Source organism: Apis dorsata, unplaced genomic scaffold (genome assembly GCF_000469605.1).
Source record: "Apis dorsata unplaced genomic scaffold, Apis dorsata 1.3 scaffold_376, whole genome shotgun sequence".
NCBI lineage: Eukaryota > Metazoa > Arthropoda > Insecta > Hymenoptera > Apidae > Apis > Apis dorsata.
Genome location: NW_006263639.1, coordinates 722535 through 747462, shown reverse-complemented (window position 1 = coordinate 747462; position 24928 = coordinate 722535). Strand labels below are relative to the sequence as shown.

The 24928-nt window shown below is 25.2% G+C and overlaps 1 protein-coding gene across 1 annotated transcript in view; it reads left to right on the top strand.

Moving 5' to 3' along the window:
* LOC102671034 (cytoplasmic dynein 2 heavy chain 1) overlaps positions 1 to 19480 on the top strand; it is a 44544-nt gene extending 25064 nt beyond the window's left edge. Inside the window, exons 30-45 of the mRNA XM_006618824.2 lie at positions 214 to 462; positions 2142 to 2575; positions 3441 to 3575; positions 4191 to 4420; positions 5023 to 5232; positions 6892 to 7180; positions 8301 to 8810; positions 10042 to 10301; positions 10919 to 11113; positions 12138 to 12369; positions 12959 to 13112; positions 13415 to 13634; positions 15239 to 15978; positions 17430 to 17674; positions 18024 to 18318; positions 19030 to 19480. Coding sequence (XP_006618887.2) covers positions 214 to 462; positions 2142 to 2575; positions 3441 to 3575; positions 4191 to 4420; positions 5023 to 5232; positions 6892 to 7180; positions 8301 to 8810; positions 10042 to 10301; positions 10919 to 11113; positions 12138 to 12369; positions 12959 to 13112; positions 13415 to 13634; positions 15239 to 15978; positions 17430 to 17674; positions 18024 to 18318; positions 19030 to 19310 — 4679 coding nt within the window. The 3' untranslated portion in view covers positions 19311 to 19480. The remainder of the gene's footprint in view (positions 1 to 213; positions 463 to 2141; positions 2576 to 3440; positions 3576 to 4190; positions 4421 to 5022; positions 5233 to 6891; positions 7181 to 8300; positions 8811 to 10041; positions 10302 to 10918; positions 11114 to 12137; positions 12370 to 12958; positions 13113 to 13414; positions 13635 to 15238; positions 15979 to 17429; positions 17675 to 18023; positions 18319 to 19029) is intronic.
* The last annotated feature ends 5448 nt before the right edge of the window (positions 19481 to 24928 follow it).

The window sequence follows — 24928 nt, the reverse complement described above, 5'->3', positions numbered from 1 at the left end:
AATCAGTTTCAAAAATGAATTCAATTGCTAATTTGACTGCTAAGAGTTTAACAAATCAATCTATTAATTCTATTATAATATTTTGAACTATTTTATTTCACAAATATTAATATGTGCTCAGCAATTTTTTCACGTAGCACGTTCAACTATACTAGTAGTAGTAGTATACCACGTTTAATTTCTTCGAAATTGAACATGAAATGATTCTTTCAGGTCGTGGTCGAATGTCGGTGAAAACTGCAGTTCAGGCTGCTGGAATCGATGGTGAGCCGACTTTACTTTTGTTAGAAGAACATCATATGAGGGAAGCTGGATTGGCTGTTCTGGCCAGCGCAATAGTGTCGAGAGGTGAACTTCCTGGATTATTTACAGTGGAGGAACTCGACGGGTTAATAGCGCCATTGGCTGACGTGGCAAGAAAGGAAGATTTTTCTGGCATGTTGGAACAATACCTCTATTATCGTACGTAATACACAGAGTTTTTAACGAGAAAACGACAAGTGACAATTACATCTCTATTTTATCAACTCTTATTAATTTTCTTTCATTATTATTGTTATTCTTACATACATATTTTGTTTCGAGATTTCAATCATCACAACAATAGATCACAAATTAGGGGAATTGCCTTGCGGCAATTAACATAAAATTATTTGCAGAAGCGAAATCTGCATGAAGAAATGAGTTGCTGATTATACCATTCGTTATTGCAGCGCAATATGAATATTTCAATTTCGAGAGTCCATTATCCTTGTCTCAGAATATTACATCAATATTCCATTTTCAAATAAAATATTGGATAGTCATGCATCTTTTGTTCGCATCATAATTTTAATATCTATCATATATATCATTATAATTCATTTTTAAAGATTTATCATATATATATGAATATGAAATATTATATAATAAATAATTAAAGTTTTATCATATCATAATTTCTATTATTTCAAGGAAACATTAATTTGTAAAAAGAATTTTTATAATATTAATTCGAATGGAAAAATTGTATTCACAATAAAAATACAATGAAGACACAATGAAAATTATATTCGATGTATCAAAAGAAATATGATTATAAATGTGCAAAATTATAATGATTATAATTTGAATATTGAAGTGCTTCAAACTTGGTTATTGCATTCGAAATTCTTTAAACATTATGCATTCATTATTCATGTTTGAGGATTACATCAATATTCCTTCTATTTCTATCTAAAACTTTAGGTAATTATGAAACTCTTCCTTCAAAATGTCAACATTTATCACTCTGGTTCAAACATTGACTCGTTCAAATTGATACATGGTAATTATAATATTCTAGAAAATACAATTTTATAAATCTTTGGAATTATTTTTGATTCATAATGCAATTTCTATCACTAAGTCGAACAATCTTGTTTATTTCAACAAAATTTCAATCATTCTCATACTATGTTGAATTTGAATTAAAAAATTTTTAATAATTAAGATCAGATGGAAATATTATATATCATTAAATTCATCAGTTATAATAATTATACTGGATCTCGAATATCTTTGAAATTATTAATGATATTAGAAAATATTTCAAAAGGTAAATATTTATGATATAACTTTTCTCCTAATTGAACATATAGAAAGTATTTAATTTTATTTTATTCAATAATTAAATATATAAAATTCATTATTTAAGAAATAAGAAAAGTACAGATATTATCTTTATGAAATAAAATTGTTAAACTAATAATTTTTCGGCATAACTACTTTTGTATCATACGTACTACTGTATCATAGCATACTACTTTTGTATAGAAAATAACGAATTGCAGCAACTATTTTATTACAAAATATTATTACAATATATTCAAGAAAATGAAATTGATCTCCATATTCTTTACGTATCTACTTAAATAATTCAAGCATTATCTGAAAAATCTTTTGATATCAATCGATAATTTCCAAGATATTCGAATAGTTTGATTTAAATGGGTCACATATAGAATCTCATTTAAACAAGCATCAATAATTTCGAAATATGAAGAAATATGACTTATCAAAAATTTCTTGTTCATCATTATATTGTGCTTCCTTAAATGTGATAATATTTTATTCTCTCGAATATTTTTCCTCATTATCAACGATCCTATACAATTCCATAGGTCTGAGGAAGTATCTTCGAGTGGCCATAATGGTGGACACAGGAGAGCTTCGTTCACCTTGGTTATCGCGTTCAGGTCTCCATAGACATTGCGTGACGATAGGACCAGGTCTCGGCAGCGAATGGTGGTCTTGGGAAGGTCTTTTAACCGAAATAGCCTGTCAGCAAAACGCTCTCGATATCGAAGACTCCGAGGAGACATTGGCCGGTATCAAGGAATTGGTCAAGGCTCATCTTCAAGCGCCAAGACAGCAACGAGCACCGGCCCGATTTTTCGCCCTTCTGTACACGTGGAAGCATCTGCACGTGACTTGGAGCGAGGAGGTGGAGCAAAAATTAAACAGCCTCGAAGCTGGCGTAGGGAAATTGAAGGAAGCTGGAGAGCAAGTGGCTAAACTAGAGGATGAAGTCTCGAAACAGCGTCAGGAGTTGGAGGTATATGTTAACGCTTGCAAGTATTTCTTGTGGTAGTATTATTTTAGCGTATAAACGATGTTTGGAGTATTGATTTTTCATGTACAAATAGGAATACAACAGGTATTATTATACAGGTATTATTCTTAGGCGTCTCATGATCTGTGGCATCTATATAAAGACACAATTAGAGTTATTCAGATTCTTCATGGATATTTTTATTAAAATTTCAAATATTGTAGGCGTGTAATAAATATAGATGTTATATATTTTAAAAAACAATTTTATTAAATGTTTGATAAATATTTACAAAAAGGTATCACTTTTCATTAAAAAGTTATTATTAAAAATAGTTTAAATTGGATCAATTTAAATTGTTATTTATTAAAAACTTGATTTAATTCAATATCCAATATAACCATGAAATCAGAAATTGAATAAATTTTTGTTAATTTTAAATTTAATTTCACCAAATCAAAATTAAATAAAAATTCGTTTAATGTTAGTCAACTTAATGGTTCAAAATTAATCTGATCTAAATGAATATAATAGTAATTAGAATGATCGACCTTGACATAGATTAAAAAATCATTAAAAACAGAGAATAATATTTATATTTTTATAAATAGTTATTAAAAGAAAATTAAATAATTAAGTTTTAAATAAATTGCACATTATTTTTTTCTTTGAAAAAAAAATTCTAAATTGTTTTTCAAAGAATATTATTTATCATGTAAAATTTATTGTTTAAATCGATTAATTTATGTTTGAATTTGATTTATATAAAGTTTTTAAGTATTTATTGTTGTAGTCTTTTGTTAAATTATAACATCGTGTTTTAAAATATCTTGTATCAAATATACAATAATAATTCTCGATTTCTTAGGCAGAACAAGGTCGTGCCAACGCAGCTTTGGAACAAATCACAGCTACGATGAGAGGTGCTACGGGACAAAGGGGAGAAATGGCTAATTTAAAAGCTGAAACTGAACTAGAAAGTGCGGAACTAGCTCGTAGAAAGGTGAATAAACCACATAATTGGTATTTATATATGTATATTTATATACATATACATTACATATTATTTATACATATTTATATTTTTTCAAAGAATAATATCAATATTCCATTTTCTTTGTAATTAAAATAAAATATTTTTCAGTGATAATAATTTTTATATTATGAAATTTATATTTGCTTCTAAATATTTCGATCTAAATATTTCAACTAAATATTTCAATATATATATATATAACAAACATATATATATATATATATAATATATACAAAAATATTCATATATCTATTTTTTGAAAATGAATCAAACAAATTCTTTTAAAATATTAATTTTCTAGATAATATATGAAATGTTTCTTTAAAATTACTATTGATTGGAATTTTAAAGATAAAAATAAAAGTTACGTTTTCTAGTTTTTTATCTATATTTATAACGAAGATTTAAAACATACATAAAATTTCATCAAAATCGATTAATGCATAAAAAAATTACAGAAGCATTGAAAGATGTTAAAAATTATAGATTTATTATAATTAAATTCATATTAGATGTAAGAATGTTTTTTGTCCTTCACTGTGATACTCGCTATATTAAATAAATCGAATTTGTCTTACACAGGCTGATATCGAGGAAGAATTAGGAAAGGTTGAGCCCTTAGTAGAACAAGCGGCACAAGCAGTAGCTGGCATCAGCGCTGACGCATTAGCGGAAGTTCGTTCTTTGAGAGCACCTCCAGCACCTGTGAGAGACGTTCTCGAGGGTGTCCTTCGATTAATGGGCATAAAAGACACGTCTTGGAATAGCATGAAAACTTTTTTGGCGAAACGTGGTATTAAGGACGAGATAAGGTAAACAATTTGACAATAAAATTGTTAATTCTTTCTACATTTTCATTTTATTTCTTTATTTTTTTACAAGATATATTTATCACATTAAATTTATACGGTCTTGTACAATAATTTATCAATCAATAATATTAATGAATTGACAAATTACAAATTGTAATTATAGATTATTACAATTTTTTTCTATAATCTTTTTTAAAAACTATGAATTTAATTCTGGAAATTCAATTTGTTATATTATTACCAATTATATTCCATTAATAATGCAAATTCATTTCAATAATATTAATTTATTAAAGATATTATCAGTTAAGTTAATTAAAACGTATTATTTTAATGAAAACTAGAACTTTATTTCTTTTCATCTGTAAATATTCTTTTTTTTTGAAACTATTTCTTTTAAATGTATTAATACCAATTAATTTTTAAGATTTACACTCGAAACAACATTCTTTCCCTCAGTATTTATCAAGGCCATGTAAATAGAATCAAAAATCAGACTCGATCGTACTCAATTCTTAAATAAAACTCGTTTCTCAACGTATGGTTTCATCAGAAACCATTCAACCAAGTTTCCAAAAATTAAGTCTCTTTGTTCGATTTAGAACGTGGGACGCGAGAAGAAGCACGCCGTCGAGTCTGGAGGCTGTTGCCAAGTTGGTCAAGGAGCGACCGGAGAGCTTCGAGGAGAAAACCGCGAAACGAGCCTCGGTAGCCGCGGCCCCTTTGGCGGCCTGGGTCCTCGCTAATCTTCAATACGGCCAGGTTCTTCAGCAAGTCGCGCCTCTCGAGAGGGAACAGCGACAATTGGCCGAGTATGCTATCGATTTTCAAAAATATTAATTTTTAAGTTTAATAATAATAGGAGATGATTGACAATCAATTTTTTCTTTAATGCATATAACTGCAGGTAAGATTCATATAGAGATTCATATGGCACATAGAGGATATCATACTGAGTAAAAGAGCTCTAAACGTTAATTGAAAACTCAATTATTTTTGGAATGTAATCGTTTTGTTTTACGTTAACATCAAGATTAATATTGATTTCTTGAAATTTATATATGTTCCATATATTTTCTATGCTTATTATTATTTTTTTTTTTTTTTTTACTCTTTTAAAGAAAATTAAAGATTTATGTCGAATTATTTGTCAAATATGTTGGATTCGTTAAGTCAACGATGGAGAATTGGCACGCTTCTCTTATGAAATATGCATGGAAATTGAATGAGGACATTCAGAAAATGATTTGTAAATACTGAGGAAAATATCGCATGTGATATGTAGAAATCAGTAATAAGTGAATGATTATGAGATCTATGTTTACTTTATTTTACTGAGGTTTTTTTATTCAATTATGTAATCCTATAATGTATTATATAGATATTGAATAGTTTTTTTTTAACATCATAAGTTAGATTACATTAGATACTTCATGATTATTTAATCTCCTTATAACGATGTTTGTTATAAATCATCCTAGAAGAATGTAATGGGAATATTATATAATTTTGAAAGCAATTTATCGTAAATTTGTTTATGCGAATTTGCATATTTCGAAAATATCAATGATTCTGAATATTTTCTTTTATTTTCATTTCTTTACAATTTTATTTTGACTGATTTATATATCTTTTAAACGAAATTAAATAATATTTCTTGATCCAATGATTTTTATTAAATTATAAAGTAAAAGACACACTTTATGGTTAATTAAAAATTTAATCAAAATAAAATTGGATTATATGAATGATAATTCTTATAATAATATCTAGTATCAATATTTATTATATGAATTATTATTTATATATCAACAGTATAAATTTTAAAAAATTATTAAATATAACTTTTTAAATATAAATTTTATATTTATAAAAAATTGTAAAAATTGTAAAATCTAATTAATCAATGATGAAAGAAATTTCTTTCTTATTTATACTTTCAAGAAGGAGATTCATTTGATTCAAAATAGCATAAATAATAACATTTATATTAATTATAAAAAAAAATAAATATTATTTATATTAAAAAATATAATATCTTATTTACAATGTATTTAATGCTTGATTTTGTTTCATAATAATTAAATAACTCTACTTAACTACTTTGTTGAAGAAACATAATGCTTATCACATTTTATATTATTAGATTAAAATAATATCATGTGATGATTAACATAAAAAAATTACATTATTATCTTTTTACAATCATACTATATCAATTATCTTATCAATTAAAGTCATTAACACAGATTTGATAAAGATATTATTAATTTCAGGCAAATTCGATAATTCACTAATATATTCAAATTAACATACCTCATTAAATTATAAAAACTTTAAAATCATTTTACAGTTGACAATTTCTGAAAAAAAAGATTACTTTATTATTTCATCATTTTATTTCAACTAAATATTTTTTGACTTTCAATACTTGACTTTACGATGAATATAAATTATGCACCACACTTCAGACGTCTGTCAGCGGCTGAAGCTCAGATTGGAAAGCTTGCTGCTGGGCTCAACACCGTAGAAAGTCGCGTGGCACAGCTTCAAGAGGAACTCGCGGAGCACTCGAGGGGTGCTGCTGCTCTTCAGCTACGTGCCGAGACAACGGAAGCGAGATTAGCTACTGCTAGAGCTCTGTTGCAAAAACTGGATACAGAGCATCGTAATTGGCAGGAACAATTGGAGGAATTGAACAGCAGGAAACAGAGATTGGATGTCGAAGCTGCTAAAGTTGCATCCTTATTGGTTTATGAGGTAAATCTAGTAAATTTATCTTATAATATAAAATAAAAATATTAATATTAATCAAAATTACAATCACATGAAATTAAATTAATAAGTTCATAGATGTATAGATGTATAGATGTCTAGTTATTAGTAATAAAATTTTCATAAAATAATGCATATTCTTCTATATCCTTAATATTTAGTTTTTAACATTCATATTCTTGTTTCATATAAAAAATATCATCTACATGAAGAAAATCAGAATTGAAAGAATATTTATTTGCAAAGAGATATTATTATTATTATAAATATTAATATTAATATTAAATATTAGTTTTATAAACACATATAGTGTTTATATCATACCACATTTTTTTATTCATTAAATACATATTTTCATAAAATTCTGAATTCAATTCTAAAAGATCTAAAAATTTGGGTTAATTGAGTTTCTATTCTGAAACATTCAAGTATAAGTCATTATGATGAAATAATACAACGTTTCGTCGACATTACTGCTAGCTTCATCAGGGAAACGGATGCCACACTGATTCGCATCACAGGAAGTTTAAAGCCAAACTTCATTTCCAGTCTTGTTTCTGACATCGAGTTAATTGACTGAATTACAAGTATATGAAATTATTATCCATGCGAAATTTAAAATTTATAGCGTTGAAGAATAATACAAGAGAAAAGAAAAAAAAAAAATAAACGTCATTATTCAATTTGATTTTGTTCTTCATTATTCAATTTGACTTTCTTCCATTATATTTCATTTTTTCATTTCAATCCACTTTATTGTCATCATTTTAACATTCAGAATGCAAATAAATTTCTATAGATAAATTTCTATAGATAAATTATTAAGCTAATTCTATATTATGTTGTATGTAAACAACATATAAAGTATGCTGTATAAAATATTACTATTAAAAAAGTATCTTTTTTAAAAAAAGAATTCATTTAAAATTTATATGAAATATAGAGTATAGATAACATATAGATAATAGCAATAACTTATTATTTTTTTCAGTTGCAAAATAACAAATTATTAGACTGTAAATTTTTATATACTATTAATTATAATTTTTTTATAATGTAAGTACAATTTTACATGATATCTAATGCAAATAATATTCAAATGCAGGATACTGGAAAAGACGACAAGTGGAAGAAATCAGCCATCGATCTCCTGATCACCGAAAGAGAAAGACTCTTGTGGCGAGCTCAAGGTTTACCAGTCGATACCGGAAGTCTGGTTGGCGCTTCCTGCGCACTCAGAGGCCCCCTCGTTCCAATATTCGTGGATCCATCAGGTGTTGCGGTTTCGTGGTTGAAGAATAACATCGGTTCGAGAATCGAGATCACGAAGCCAGAAGATGGAAAATTCTTAACAACGTTAGAATTGGCTGTACGATTTGGAAAACCGTTACTGGTAGAGGAAATAGTTGAATTTCCATCGATCTTATTGCCATTGCTACGTAGACGTCCTTTGAAACTCGGGGAAAGAACTTTGCCAGCCCCTCAGGGTTTCAAACTTTTCTTGGCCACCAGACGAGACAAATTGGATGGCTTCCCTAAAGAAGTAGATGCAGTTTTGTTTAAAATCGCTCTTGGAGCTGGTAGCAAGAGCCTGGCAGAAAGATTCGTCGAGAAGGTGAGAAAAATTTTAATTTGTAGATTAATATATATTAAACATTTAATAATATTTTTATATAGAATATATTACATAAGTATTGATAAAAAATTTTTTAACGTATAAACATAATAGATAAATATAATAATAATAATCAAATATAATAAATAATAACAATTAGACGAACAATTTATTTTATTTTACAATAATTGAATATGAATTTTACTTTCTGGAATTGTATTTGAATCATGATAAATCCATAATTAGACAATATATTTCTATAATTTGTTTTAAAATTTTTGAAAAATTTTAATTATGTTTCTATCAATCAATTTTTTATCTTCTTCTATTTTATCTTCTATTTCAAATCTTTATTAATATTCCAAAACTAGTATATTAATATATAATATCATATTATAAAACGATATTATAATGTTTATAATGTTTTAACTACAATCATTGTCAAAATTATTAATACTGTATAAAAATGTCTCATATTCATAACTCATATTCATATTCTTTCCTTTATAAATTAATATATATAAAATGTCAATTTTAAAAATAAAAGAAAAATCGATTTAAATGAATGTTATAATTTTATTTCAAAGAAAACAATTAAATATTTCAATATATCTCGAGGAATAAAAAAAATAATATATTTTAGGGACATTTATTAATTAATTGTAATAAGGAAAATATATATTTCAAAGAAAAATAATAGTTATGAAACATCAATCGAATTCTTAACATATTCAATTATTCTTGATAACATTTTAAAAATGGCAATATAAATTACATTTTCTTTTAGATTTTTTCTATATTCTTTTCTCAATAATATATTTCATATTATTATGTATAAAATTATACGAAATAAAAAAAATAACAACTATATTTGTAAAGTATATTTTAATTATCTAAATAATAATTATATTTGTAAAATATATTTTATTACATAATCTAAAAATCATTCTATTTATAGAATATTTCCATTTATAAATCATATACAAATTTAATATTCTCTACCCTTACCACATCCTCGTGATGGATTTCTCTTCATATCATATTAAAAATAAAAAAAAATTAGTTAGAATAACAAAATAGAGAGAAATAGAGAAAGAGAGAGAGAGAGAGAGAATGATGCTTGGAAAAAAGATTAAGATTGGAAAATTTTACGGTGATCGTTCAAAGTTCGTTGAAAAGTAAAATATTGAAATTGAAGATTAATTACTTTATAACCTTGGGGAGGGGGTAGGTTCTGTTGAAGGAGACACCGAAGCTTGCGTCGCAACGGAGAGAAGCATTGGAACGCGAGGAAAAATTATCAGGAGAACGAGACACAGCAAGATTGGATCTGTTGGCGCAGCTGGCCACCGCCAGAGGTCAAGACCTCCTTCAGGAGTCTGAAGGATCCCAGGGAGGGCTTTTGTCGTCTTTGGAAGCCACTCAATCGAAAGCTAAAGAAATAGCTCTGGCCCTTGAAGAAAGTCGACGAAGCTTGGAAGACGTTACCAGGTCGGTGGAACTTCGTTAAGAAATATGTATAATATATATTTTAAAAGTCATGGAAAAATTATATTTGTAAAATGATTAAAAAAAAAATTTCAATGAAACAAACGATATGATCATTAAATTGCGTCTTGATTCTTAAAGACGTCACAAAATAATTTTACAATCAATAATTATTTGCAATTATTTATAATGAAACATTTTATAACGAAAATTTACAAGCATAAAATATTTTTGAATATCAATTTGAGATAAAAAATTGTTATACTTGTTAGTTAATCGTATATATATAATATTTCATATTTAAATTATTTTTTTGGCAAAATATTTTCGCTATTAAATTTCGCGTAAAATATTTTTGAAGTTATCATTCGCAAGATTTTATTAAAAATAATTCATTTTTTAAATAATTTGAAATTTCTGGTTTCATTGTGGAATATTTTATGCATAGCATATTTCACGTGAAAGTTTTTTTAATTCTCAAATCTCTGAATTCATGAAGTAATTTCTCTTTATAAATGTTCACTGGTCGCAAAACAAGGTCTAGAAAAAAAATTTATGAGAGGAAGCTTGTAATGAATTTAATTTTCATTTCAGTTTTTGTTTTATAAACTTGTTTACAGAAGAGCCAACGAGCATGAGAGATTGGCTAAATTCGCAGCAAACTTGTATAAAACTGTGAGAGGCCTAACTGCATTGAATCCATTGTACGTATTCTCTGCAGAAGCTTTCACTGATATTTATTTGGAAGCGGAGGATTACAGAAAAACGATACTCTCTCAAGATAAAAAAGAACAAGAAATATTGGTTGAAAAACGGTTAGTAAACGTTCAAAAAATTATTTACATGATATTTTTTTTTAAATTTAGATCAAGTAATTAGTTCATTTGCAATTGAATTGATTAAATAAATATTTAAATAATATTTAATTTAAATAATTTTTAAATCAATTTAAAGTTCTATACTATTACTATAAGATTGTTATGATATTAAATATTAAAATTTCATAAATTATTTTAAAATTTGATCAAACCTTAATAAAATTAAGGAAAATTTAAATCACTACAATTCCAAAAATATTCGATCAATGAATGAAAAGTTATTAAAAATATAAAATTATATCCCTTAACAAAAAATTCTTTTTTACTTATATCGATTTATTATTTTTTCTGTTTTTTTTTCTAGATATCATTATGTAAAAAAAAGAATAATTTTTAATTCATTTATTATCTTCGTTATTTATTCTTCGACTTTTTATTCTTATATGATCTTATTAATCAAATTAGAAAAATATACAGGTCAGTAATCACATTCATTGATAAGCATAATAGGCTTCCTCTTAATAATCAATTGAGATATTGAAACGAGATAAAAATTTAATAGCATCGTTTCCTCTATTTTTTGAATGAAAGTTTTGATGAGGAAACGAAATTTAATTCCTTCTCACGTTTTTTTACACGAAAAAATAAATTTAATTTGTTATTTTACATTGGTGATCGCAATAGTTTCATATTGTATATTTTAAATGATCAATAATTAATTTACTTACATTAATATTTATCGTGACATTAATATTATCGTAACTAATTATTAATTTATTTATATTAATATTCATTGTGCTTTTTGAATTAAAAAAAAAGCTAAATACACGTATGGATTCTTCACAAAATTAATAAAATTATATATATATATATAAAATATAAAATAAAAAATATATAATAATAAAATATATAATTAATAAATATATAAAATATAAAATATAAGTAATTATAAAATAATTATAATTATATAATGATTATTTAATTGTTATTTAATTACATAGTATAAAAATTTTCATTACAGGTTAATACAATTGTCCCTCCATTATTGCTCCAAAGCCGTGTATAGGGAACATCGATTGCCAGTCGCATTACAATTGGCGCTTTCATTAAATTCCGTACCAGACGTTGAGAGAAATTTCTTGTTAGGAGAAATTCCATTAAACGGCGATGAAGATTCCGATTACAAAGTACCTGATTGGGTACCCGAGGAACGTCGTCTATCGGTTCGAACTTTAGCTTTAGCATTTCCGCAAGTAAGTTTCTAATGAATCCACTTTTGAATTATAGTATAGTATAGTAAGAACCTCTTATTATCCGAATATCCTAATATCCGAACATTCTGTTATTCTAATCACGCATTATCTCTAACAATGGAAATAAAGTTTAACTTGATCTTTGATCATACGTTGTTACATTCGTATGTATATAATGTGTTAATTATTGAAGTTAGAAAATACTTAAGAAATTAATAATAAAACAGTTAAAATATGATAAATTATGAAATTGAAAGTAATATAATATTGAGAAATTTATAATTATCGATATTAAAAAAACAAAATAAGATAAGATGAAAAATTAATCCCAGTCTTTTATATTAAATATTATGTATATTAAAAAATATTCTAACTTGGAAGCTAATTTTATAATAAAAACTTTATAATAAAAACTGTTCTTTACTGTTATCTCAATTTCGATGTAATTATTTTTCTAAAAAAAATATAAATCATATTCATCTAAGAAAAATCTATGTTCGAAAAATTTATAGTTCGCGTAATGGATATTTTACTTTTATATTATTTTCAGTTTTTATAAAAGAATAATTTCACGTCTTATCTCTCATAGATAACGGCGAGAATGACGCCATCGTGGTTAAAGGACGTCAGTAATATCTACGCTGAAAGAAATTTAACCACGTTCCAAAAGATTTTAATTATCAAAACCCTTCGCCCGGATTATTTGCATACAGCGTTATCGAAATTGGCTGCGGAAGTATTAGGTAATTTAATTTAGATATTTTAATATTAATATTAATATAATTGAATATTAATATAATCGAAATGATTAAGCATATACAAGTATCAAAATCATCAATAAAAATTGAATTTTAAACTATTCTTTTAAAAACAAAAACTTTTAAAAAACAAAAAAAAACAAATTTCGATTTATTTATAAATTTATTAGTTATATATTATATTTGATAAAAAATATCAATTATTTCTTTCTCGTTGTTATAAAAAATCGATTATTGCTCGTGCTGTTAAAAATACTAACCCACTTTTTTTATTTTGTTTTTTTAAGGGGTGAAGGATTTAGCGCCACCACATTGGTCACTGAGGAAAGTAGCCGAACACGAAACCACATATCCTGTGTTGCTACTTTTGTCACCAGGAGCTGATCCTGGTTCTGAGTTGAGGGCATTAGCGAATAATCGTGTCGCATCCACCACAGGATTTGTCGAGGTGTCCCTGGGACAGGGTCAAGTTGTCCAAGCTGAACTTGCATTGGAGAATGCTTGTCGGTAATACATCATTTTTATGGAAATATTATTTAAATTTATTTCTATGAATTAATTCTACGTTTAACAATGATAATTAATAGCCACAATTCTGTAGTTATTTTATATCAATAATTTAAAATGTTTAAAATATTGATTAATCATATTTTAAATTATGTTTATGGTAAAAATTTCTATTTAATATTTAAAGCCTTGTTGTTGTGCATAAATATAGAAAATATGCTGAAAAGTTAATATAATTTATAACAATCGATAATGAATTAAAAATTTATAAATTAACTGATATTCTTTTAATATTAATATTTCACTTTCGTGAGATAAATTATATAGATACAAAATTTTTAACAATCTTTTTATTGCTTAACATATAATTTATTTTATTATTTCAAAATATTAATGATATAAATTGATATTCATTGCTATTAAATTTTAAAAATATTCAAATAACAATAACATAACATAAATCTTTTGATCAGATTTTTTTAAATGATTAGTTATATATATGAGAATAATGTAAATATATTTATAATAATATATCTCAATATAAATTGATGGCCATTCTAAATTAAAAATTAATTGTCTAAAAAATTATTTTTGTTTTTTTTTATAAACTTTCTGTATTTTCTTAAGATTTTAATTTTATCCCACCAAATTAAACTTTTATTTTTAATTTAAATATTATAATCAAATGTTTATAGTAATATTCTAACAGTTCTGAAAATTTTCCATTTTAATTCACAATTATGTATAATAAATTTATGTCATAATCCTAGTCAGAAGATCCTACTCAGCTTATAACCGCCGGATCCAATTTTCATCAACAAACGTGGAACAATGCCTTTGAGTCTTAATAGAGCATAAGGAATTTCTATGTAAATGTACAGTACTAGTCTCATTATTCTCACGAATTATACCATACCAGAGGTATAAAATGAATTCTGACTTGAAGGATCTTTTCAATGGTGCATCATATCGTATTAAATTAACTATAATCTTTGTTTTATTATATATTTTAATAATATTTAGATAAGAGGAATAATTCTCTAATGATGTATGCATTATGAAAAAATTATCAAGCTTCAAACTTATTTTTCTTGTCTATTATATTTAATTTTTTTCTTTGTTACTATATTCTTTTATATTTTTTTTTCCTTGTTTTTTTATATTATTTTGATTTTGTTTTATAACAATTTCTCTTTCAATATTTTCATATTTTGTATACAGAATTGCACTAATATTAAAATAGTCAATGCTTATTTAAACACTTAATAAAGAAAAGTATAAGAAAAAAGATTAATTTTTACTTAGACTCTTTCTCATAAATATGAAATATCTCATAAATATGAAAAGTATTTTTTTTTATAATAAATAATTTAACATTAAATTGTTGGATAATTTGGAAAGTAGATAAGATTGTTCAATATTAATTTAAAAATTATTATTATATAATAAAAAAATTTATAGGCTCTATTTGAATTTAAGATTAGATTTTTTGAAAATTTAACACAAAAAACGGAATGAAAATTATTTTTCACGACAAATATGAATCAAATAAAAGAAAATAAAAAACGAAGTGAAACGAATTAACATTGTTTGTAACCAAACAGAAACGGGAACTGGATCCTCCTCAGCAACCTGCATCTCGCCCTCAACTGGCTTCCCCGATTAGAGAGCCTCCTTAGATCGCCCATGTGCACGGCCAACAAGAATCCCGCAACGAGGATCTGGTTAACCACCGAGGAATGCATGGGATTCTACCCAAGTCTCGCTGGTCTCTGCTTGAAGCTCGCTTACGAACCACCCGAGGGTGTGAAAAGGAACGTGAAACGTTCCCTCTACCAACTCCATCAAAAGCACGAAGATGCCATGAACGTACCTGGCAGCCTTTTGCTATCTTGGTTGCACGCCACCCTTCAGGAACGGCGAAAGTTCGTACCCCAGGGTTGGATCAGATCGTACGAGTGGAACGAGTCGGATCTCGAAGCTGCTTACGAATTGGTTGTGAGGAAGATGGAGGACAAGAGGAGTGAGAAAGACAAGGATGGAAATTGGCAGACTGGAAGAGGATTATTGGACGTGGCCATTTATGGGGGTCGTCTTCAGGACGATTACGATATGGGGGCTCTGTGCTCGATCGTTCGAGATGTCTGGTCGTCCGAGGTGTTCGAAGGACGCAGGAAGTTGGCAGGTGTTCTCAGAGTGGCTAACAATTCATTCGAGGACGTGGTCAAAGCTTTGGAACACGTTTCGGATAACGACTCGCCTAAGGAGCGCTTTGGATTACCCGCGAATGCGCACAGAGCTTGGGAGAGGACCGCGGCTGAGGCGGCATTGTTGCATTTAAAAGGTTCGTTTAATTTAATATTTAATAAATATTGATAATAATCATTGAAATGAATCGATAATGGATGAAAATAAATATAATTTTTATTTTATTAAAATTTATTATTGTTAATTTATTAACAATATTATAAATTTTATTAACAATATTATAACAATATTATAAATTTGTTATTGTTAATTTAATATTGTTTATGCGTGAATAATAGTTCATTGATTTTTTGAATACATTCGAAGTATTAATGACACTAATAAAAGTGATTTAATTAATTAAAAGTTACTATAATATAATTTTTTCAATCAAATATTTATTTATTTTTTTTGTAATTTATTACATAGGTAACATTTTCACGTGTCTTAATAATAATTAAAAAAAGTAGAAATTCTAATCTTTTATCTTTTATAATTTTTAATGATATTTTAACGATATTATCGATATATCGAAAATTATTAATAAGATGTCAATAAAATATCGATAATCAAAAATCACAAATCTTCGAGACGCAATATTATGGGAATTTCTTATTTATGAGTTTTTTCCAGAAAAATGAAAAATAGATTTCCTTTTGCATTGCGTTTGATAAAAGTATTATTTAACCAATATGTTTTGGATTTTATTACATTTTTCATCTTTTTGCTATTGTTTTTTCCATCTATCGAAAATCAATATCCGCCATCAGGAACTTCTTTTGATTTTTGATGTGGTTTCGAACATATGTGCAAGATATATGATTGATAATTGAAAAAGGAAAAAGACTATTATAATACAAAATGTCAAAAAATAAGATTTTTATTAATCTCAACATCTCTTGTTTATTATTTCTTCATTTATAACTACGTTGCGAAAATTCTATTACAATTACACGTATAAATGATTGTTTTTCCTTATTTTAATTTCTGTGCAAGAGAGAGTTACATCATGAAATTCTTGTCTAATATTTATAGTTGCTGCACATAAACACAGTCGTTTCATGAACAATGATAAAATTAAAAAATATAATTTCTATGTTATTTATTATTTATTTCATTAGTAGATTATATATATATTATAAATAAAATTTATAATTTATCATTTTCAAATTATTTATAAAATATGTAAATAAAATGTATAAAAAATGTGTGTTTTGTCAAGTAAAATAATTATATGAAATATCTTCCAATAAAAACAATTTTTATTAAAGCTTCTTTTTTAATTCAATTTTTAAATTTGAACAAAGAAAAAAGAAAATAAAATAAGAAAACATTTTTCGAAATACATTATCTTTATAGTAATAAGTTTAAAAATTCTAATTATATTAATTAATTCTAATTTCTTTGAAACATTATTTTTCATAAAAGCTTTAATGTCTTTTAACGCTGTCATTATAGCATTATTCTCTTTTGTATTAAACCCTTTATTAGTAATGAAAGATCAAAGGATCAGAGAATTCAGATAAATTTTCATAAAATTATCGATAGGTGTTTTAATCAAAGTGTCTGGTAACGACGAGAAGAATAGCAAGAAAATGGAAATGAAAATTCAAAGAGATTTGAAAGAATTGATTGATCGCAATGGTTCGATATTTGGGTCATCGAAAGTGGAACAAGAGAAGAAGAATAAAAATCCATTGAAAAATTTTTTTATCGATGAAATGAATTTGACCAAGAAAACATTGAATCTTATTCGTGTTGACATGGAATCCACACGTTTCGAGGATACCAAGGTAAAATTATAAACTTAATCATCCTTTCTAACAATTATTTAAAATATTTTTTCATACATAAATACATTATCTTCACCTCAAAATTATTATAATTATTATATCCAATAACAAAATAATCAAATATATTTTGATCATTTATTTTTTAGATTTTATATTAATTATAATTATAATTTATTTTAAATCAGATAGATTCAGAAGTTAATTTTGCTGTAAGTTAACTGTATAAACGTGTGTCGCTTATAATCCATTCTTAGTATCAACTTGGAAACTATCCTCGTTTACAGTAACCCTTACTTTAACTGGGTTAAAGTTAGAGAATCAAGCGCCAGTTAGCATCTTCAATTTCCAGACTCCCAAGCATTGGATGGAAAACTGGAAGTATGGTCCAAACGAGATTTTGCCTTTCGTTAAAGGCTTGTTACTTAGGCATCAAGCTTTGGAAGGATTCTTGTCCGAATTTTTACCTGTCGTCGATATATCGCGATTAGCAAGACCGCGTGCATTTTTGACTGTTCTTAAACAACACACTGCACGTGAAACGCGACAGCCTATGGAGAATCTTCGTCTTTGTGTGAACTGGTTCGAAAATGACAGGAACAACGATTGGAAGATATCATTGGTCATCGAGGGACTTTTAATATCTGGTAATTTCATTCGATTAATTTAAAAAAAAAAATAATCTAAATATTCCAGAGAGATCTGTCAAATTAAATTAAAAGAAAATTAAATAATCAAATACATAGTATATCGGCTATAGAATTATAGAAGTGATATTACGTTATATTTCTTAATAAATATCTTCGAGGATTTCTTGTAATTCGGGATCATATTTCATGATCAAGTCAAGCACGAATTTTCTTTAACTCTATTTCAATAATTTTTATTTTATATTCATTTTCACTAACTTTGTTTTCATTTTCTGTAAAATTTCATTTTGATCTGATTATTAATTGCTGACCAGTTTGTGTCAAATTTTCTCTATACATCTGTTTTTCTTTTTTTCCATATTCTGTCTCTTTCTTTTCTATCTTCCTTTTGAATATTTTTAAAAAATCCCCCTTTTTTTTTATAATAAAAAAGTTTGCTTATATCACACAATTACTATTATAATTCTCATTGTTAACATATTTATTTATAGTTAATGTTCCGTCAATAATAATACAGTATAATACAGTATATATTATTATATATAATTCATTTTATTATTAATATAATTCAAAAATAAAATATACATTTTCTAAAATATATATTAATTTAAATAATAATTTATAATATTACGCGTAGACATTGAAATTAAACAAAAAAAATTCAATGATACAAAACTTACTTAATAAAAGAAAATATTTTATATTCAGGAGCTGTAATAGAAGATGGCACTTTGAAGGATTTAGACGCAAACGCAGCTTCCATTGCAACTGCGCCGACTTGCCAAATTGCCTTCTTACCTGAAAATTATACCGAGGATAAAGCAAGAGATTATCATTTAGGAAACGACGTAAAAGATATCGTTAATATTCCAGTTTATGCGAATTCGCAAAGGGATGCATTAATTTGCTCGCTTCCAGTTGGATGTCTTAGAGAGGAACACGATAATTGGTTACGTCGAGGTGTTGCTTTTCATCTAAAATTGACTTAGTTTCTGAATCTTGCTTGTATTCAATGCAAATAGATTATTAAGTAGAATTTATGCAAAATGTACATTACAGTTGTGTTATAACTGAACATAATTTATTCTATATTATTATTATTGTTACTGTATTGCATTAATGTATAAAATTGTATTAATTAATATATTGGTTTGTATATGATTATCTTGTTTATTGCCTTGTTTGTCGAATTGAACACAATTTTATTATTTATTTTTTTATTATTTTTAATTTTATTTATAAATAAAATATATATTTCTTTGTTAATATAACGAAATTTATATAATTTAAACTTTTATAATTTAATTCAATAGAAATATTTGGTTGTCAAAAGTTTTTTTCATTTTTTTTTTTTCTTATTATATTATACTAAATATATAGATATATTTTTCTAAAATAATGAATCTCACTTACGTATTGTGATATTTTATTATTTATAAAATTTTATATATCTTATGTTCAAAATATCTTAGTATCAGAATTCCATTTCCCTAAAATATTTCTTCTTTTTTCTTCTTTTTTAAAATAATTTTGTTAGATTATTATTATAGTTAGGTATTTGAAAAAGCTTTTAATTTAATGTGAATTGAAAAAATTTTTTTATGGAGATATCATTATTAAATTATCTGATTATTCTATTTAATAGGAATCTATAATCTAATCAATATATAACTTATTAATTTTCTAATTATATTAATATTATGATTTCAGAAGACAATATATTTCTCATTCAAAATCATGATTATTATATGTGCAAATAATGAAAAGAATTTTTGGAATAATTTAATGCAGAATATAAACGTAAATTATTTCATTACTTTATTATTTCTTTTGTTCTGAATATATCTGATTTATGAACAAATCAATAACTTATAGAAATCAAAATATTATAACAGATATAAAGATTTATTTGATGTAGTTTTAAAATAAACTCATCATTTATTCATAAAGAAACTGTACAATTTTCATCTTTTAAATTCTATGATATATTTTATCAAATAAATATTAAATAAAATACGCGCACAGACTAACAAATATCTATTCTTACTTAAAAATTTCCAAACGAAAAACATAGTTAAAAATAAAAAAAATTGTGAATAATCCAACATAAATATATATTCTTGAAACTTTAGTTATAAAAAGTTACAAGTCCATGTCTATTTTATTCTTATTTTCTTCCACAATTTACATTGACATATTTATACATGCTTGTTATGCAACGGAATATTTTCAATTGCTCTTTTAAGCTTACACGTATTCCCTTTAAAACTCTCGAGCGCTTTTACGATATAAAGTTATAATTCACTCCGAGTTTTCTGAAAAATACACATTACACCTTGTGCATAAAAATGTATACAAGTTACGAGTTTACGAAACAATACGTCACTCGATCGTTCCACGCCTCTCGATGATTTTTTTTCCACTAAATTCGGAACTAAGAAATTCGCGTGTAATTCGTATAGGAAAATTGTTATTTTATCAATAAATTTTATCGAAATAGAAATTTTTAATCCTTTCGGTTACGTCATATCTTCAAATCTTATCCGTTTTGTTATTAAACTTTTTCGAAATTTTTTCAATAAAAGAAAAATTAAACAATTTAATATTATTATTTATAAATTTCAATTCAACTATTTTCTTTATAATAAATGAATGATGTTCGATTAATTTAAAAATTGTGTATTGTGATTATGGTTTGTATTAGTTACTTGTAATATTGATTAAATTATATTGCATATATATAATTGCATACATATATAAATATATATAAATGCATATATATAATTTACTTAAGAAAGAGATTTAAATTTATTTTATATAAAACATTTATAAAAGTTATTATTGAACTTCAGGCAAAAAAATCTTAATAAACATGGATCTAAAAATTATTAGTTTCGAGAATATTAGATTCTTTTCTATTTTAAATCTGAATCTAAAACCAATAAAAGAAACGTAAATTTATTTTTATTAATGACACAATAAATTTTTCAATGCATGTGTATCAGGAAAGATAGAAATATGTGTACGTAAAATAAATAGGATATATTGTTATAAATACTCTTTATATCACATCGAGTTTTAAAAAATAATTTGAAAATAAATTTATATTTTATTAATTTAATTCGCGAAAACAGAATATTCGAATAATGCAATATAAATAATTCTAATATAATCGTTATTTAAATTTTTATATAATGAATAACAAAAATGAAACAGAGAGAAGATATATTGACAAATAAATTAATAAACAAATGTTTGACTTTATTAAAAACTTTATTCTTCATAAGGAAATATTTATTTTTACAAAATAAAAATACACAGCTATTTAACTGGATAATAAATTCAAACTATTCAGGAATTTGGTTCGCATTATAATAGCAAAATAGCAAAACCGAAAGTTATTTGCATGAAAAAAACAGGAGCTTGCTAAAAAGAACAGAAAAAAGAAACAAAGCTTAATTAAAGAATGTTCTTGTCCCTGCGGATACAACTTGTTGCATTTAATTTAAATAAGAAAAAGAGAAATAATATAAGAGAAAGAGAATAAATAAAACATTATCTTTATTACTAGAATAAACAAAAGGGTTTTTTTCAAAATAATTGAACAATTGTTATTTATTATTACAAAATTTTAAATAACAATGAATCAAAATTATTAAAAAATAAATATTCTTTATCTAATAACAATTGGAAATTTCAGTTTCAATTATTTAACATAACATAATGAAATAAAATGGATAATAATAATTATTAGAAACTAATTAAAAATGATTATTAAAAAGAATTTCATAAAGTTATACACTCTTTTTTCGATTACAAATGAAATAATAAAAAAATAATAAAAATAAAAAAATCTAATAAGTCGATTAATCATTTCATATAAAACTAAATCTTATAATTTAAGAAAATAATAAAAAAAAATAAAATAAGAAAATAAAATAAAATAAAAGAAAATAATTTTTCTTTTTAATTTATCAAATTTATGAAAAACATCTCCAAGAATGCAATTTTAATTTTGAATATTTGAATTTTTGCTCTTTTATAAAAAACGAGAAATATGATTGCACATAATTAATATTTTTTTTTAAATGATTTCCATTCATAAAAGTAAATAATATCTCATCGCTAAAAGAAAAAATCGTACACGAGATTGAACAGAACTTCACGAAAGCAATATCAATGATTTGATTGTAGTTGGAGAAGTTCGTCTATAAATCTTCATGGAGATCGTATAGGTCAAACTAAAAGTACGATGTAAAGTTCATTTTGAAAAGTAGTTTGGAAACTCTGACCCAGAAAATCGAATGACTTTAGCAACTTCTTGGACCAAAAGGATCCGTATCCGCTTAAACCAATCAAATATTCCGGAACTTAGACTTTTATCTACCTTAAATTTCGAGTGTAATAAGCTGTTCGGTTAACTAATGAATGCAAATTATTAGAGTTATGAATAATCAATTTATATGATAAATAACATCAAATTTCGGATTCTGAATAGTTTATAATAATAAAGTGCTTAATCAACTCCATGAAATTTATTTATATTAAATATGTATTAGGATGAGATAGTTTACTGAATTTACATTATCATTAATGAATCGTTGATTAAATCAGAAAGATTATCTTGGTTTATAGATGAGGCACTACAATAATGCTATCATAATAAATTATCATAGTAAATTAGTTCATTCCTAAAATTTAAATTTTCTATTATTTTCTTATTATTATCGTGATATATTATATAATTTAAGCATAATTTTCTATTAATTTATTAATAAATTACTTTTTTTCACAGAAATATTAAATTAATATTAGATGATAACGTTAATTAATAAACTTTTTTCTTGAAGCCAAGGATATATATTTCTACATAAAACAAAATTATAAATTAAAAATCTGAATATTGGAAATAAAGAAAAATATATATTAAAAATTGAATATTCTATTATTTATTATTTATTCTATTATTTAATTAAAAAAAGTTAAAAGAAGTATAGTAATGGAAAAATGTAAAAACCATATCAAGAAAATAAGAATTTTTTTGATTTTTTTCATTTTTCATATAATACTATAATAAAACAAAATAATAATAAAACAAAAATTTTTACATTTATACAATTATAATAAGATTGTTATAATTATAATTTTTATGGAAAATAAAAATATATATATATTAGTTTGAAAATTGAATACAACTTATTTTTTCTTAAATTATCGTAATACTGTACTCACTTCTAAAAGAAAAAAAAATTCATCTTAGGGATTATTCATTAAAATTATTAATTATTAAATTAAATTTCAAATTTTCATTAAACTAAAATAATTTCCCTTAAAACTTCAAGGAACAGGGCAAGTCTTCAATGCATTTCTCAGAAACCGCTTAATTATTCATTCACCAATTAACCACCATTGCGACCAACGATGGAGAGTTAATTAAGGCTCAAGCTTAGCCTTACACCGCAATTTTTCGGATCAATTCAGCAGAAACAATTTTCGCAACTCAGCCCACGAGGACAGAGCACAGAGAACAAACCACCTAACTTTCGTGAAAACGAAATACGAACGGGACTAAGCCTTGGCTCGTTACCGAGGGGGAAAATCGGAGTATTTAGGTCGACGTTCACAATGCATGGCGTACTTAACAGTGGCCTCTTTGTTTCCCATTCTGCAGTCAAAACAGACCTAGTTGCAGTCTAAATTAGTGGCGCACAGTTAACCCTACCGGCTAAAATCGTCATGCGAATCGATTAAACATCCCTCCGGCTCCATTTCGAATTGGTTTATGATCCGTAACCTATGGAGGAGGGAAGGCTACGAATACGAGACAGAATGGAAACTTGATACCAAGGTTTCGATCTATACATAGTACGGATAATTTTGACAATGATTGAAATATCAGGTTGAAATATTATGACAATTGAAACAGTCTTTATTAATATATTATTGATAATTTTGTTTAAAAAATACTTCTTTATTTATATTTTCTGTTTTATGAACGTTTTTTATTTCGATCGTATAATAAAGTAGTTTACTACATGTGAGTTTATTAAAGCGAGTGTTTATTTCAATTTATTTTATGAGTTTTAAAAAAATAGAAAAGTAAATTATATTATAGTAATCGTACATTTCATATTAAGGAAAATTTGAAATATTCGTGTTTTTTATTATAATAAGAGAAAGTGAAAGAATAAATTGGTAGAAATATATAAGATTCTCGATAGCAATATAATTAAAATTTTTCAAAGATTTTAAAAATAAATTATAAAGATATGTTATCTATCATAATAATTATGAGTTTATTATACAGAAATTGTATATTGTAAAATAATAACAATAAATTGTTCATATAATTATGATTATTTTATTATATTTGACATTATACTTATATATATCAAAATCTTTGAAACCTTTCTAGTAAGATACAGTTTATAATTTATTTTTCTTCAAAATAACATATTATGTCTCGTATTATTATTCCAGTATGTAGTAGTTTGATTTTGATTTCATTTAGGAAAAATAAAAAAATTTTATATGTTCATAATATTATTTTTATGTAATATTTTTATACATAAAAATTCCTCAAACTTTTTCATTTGATTTTCTTTAT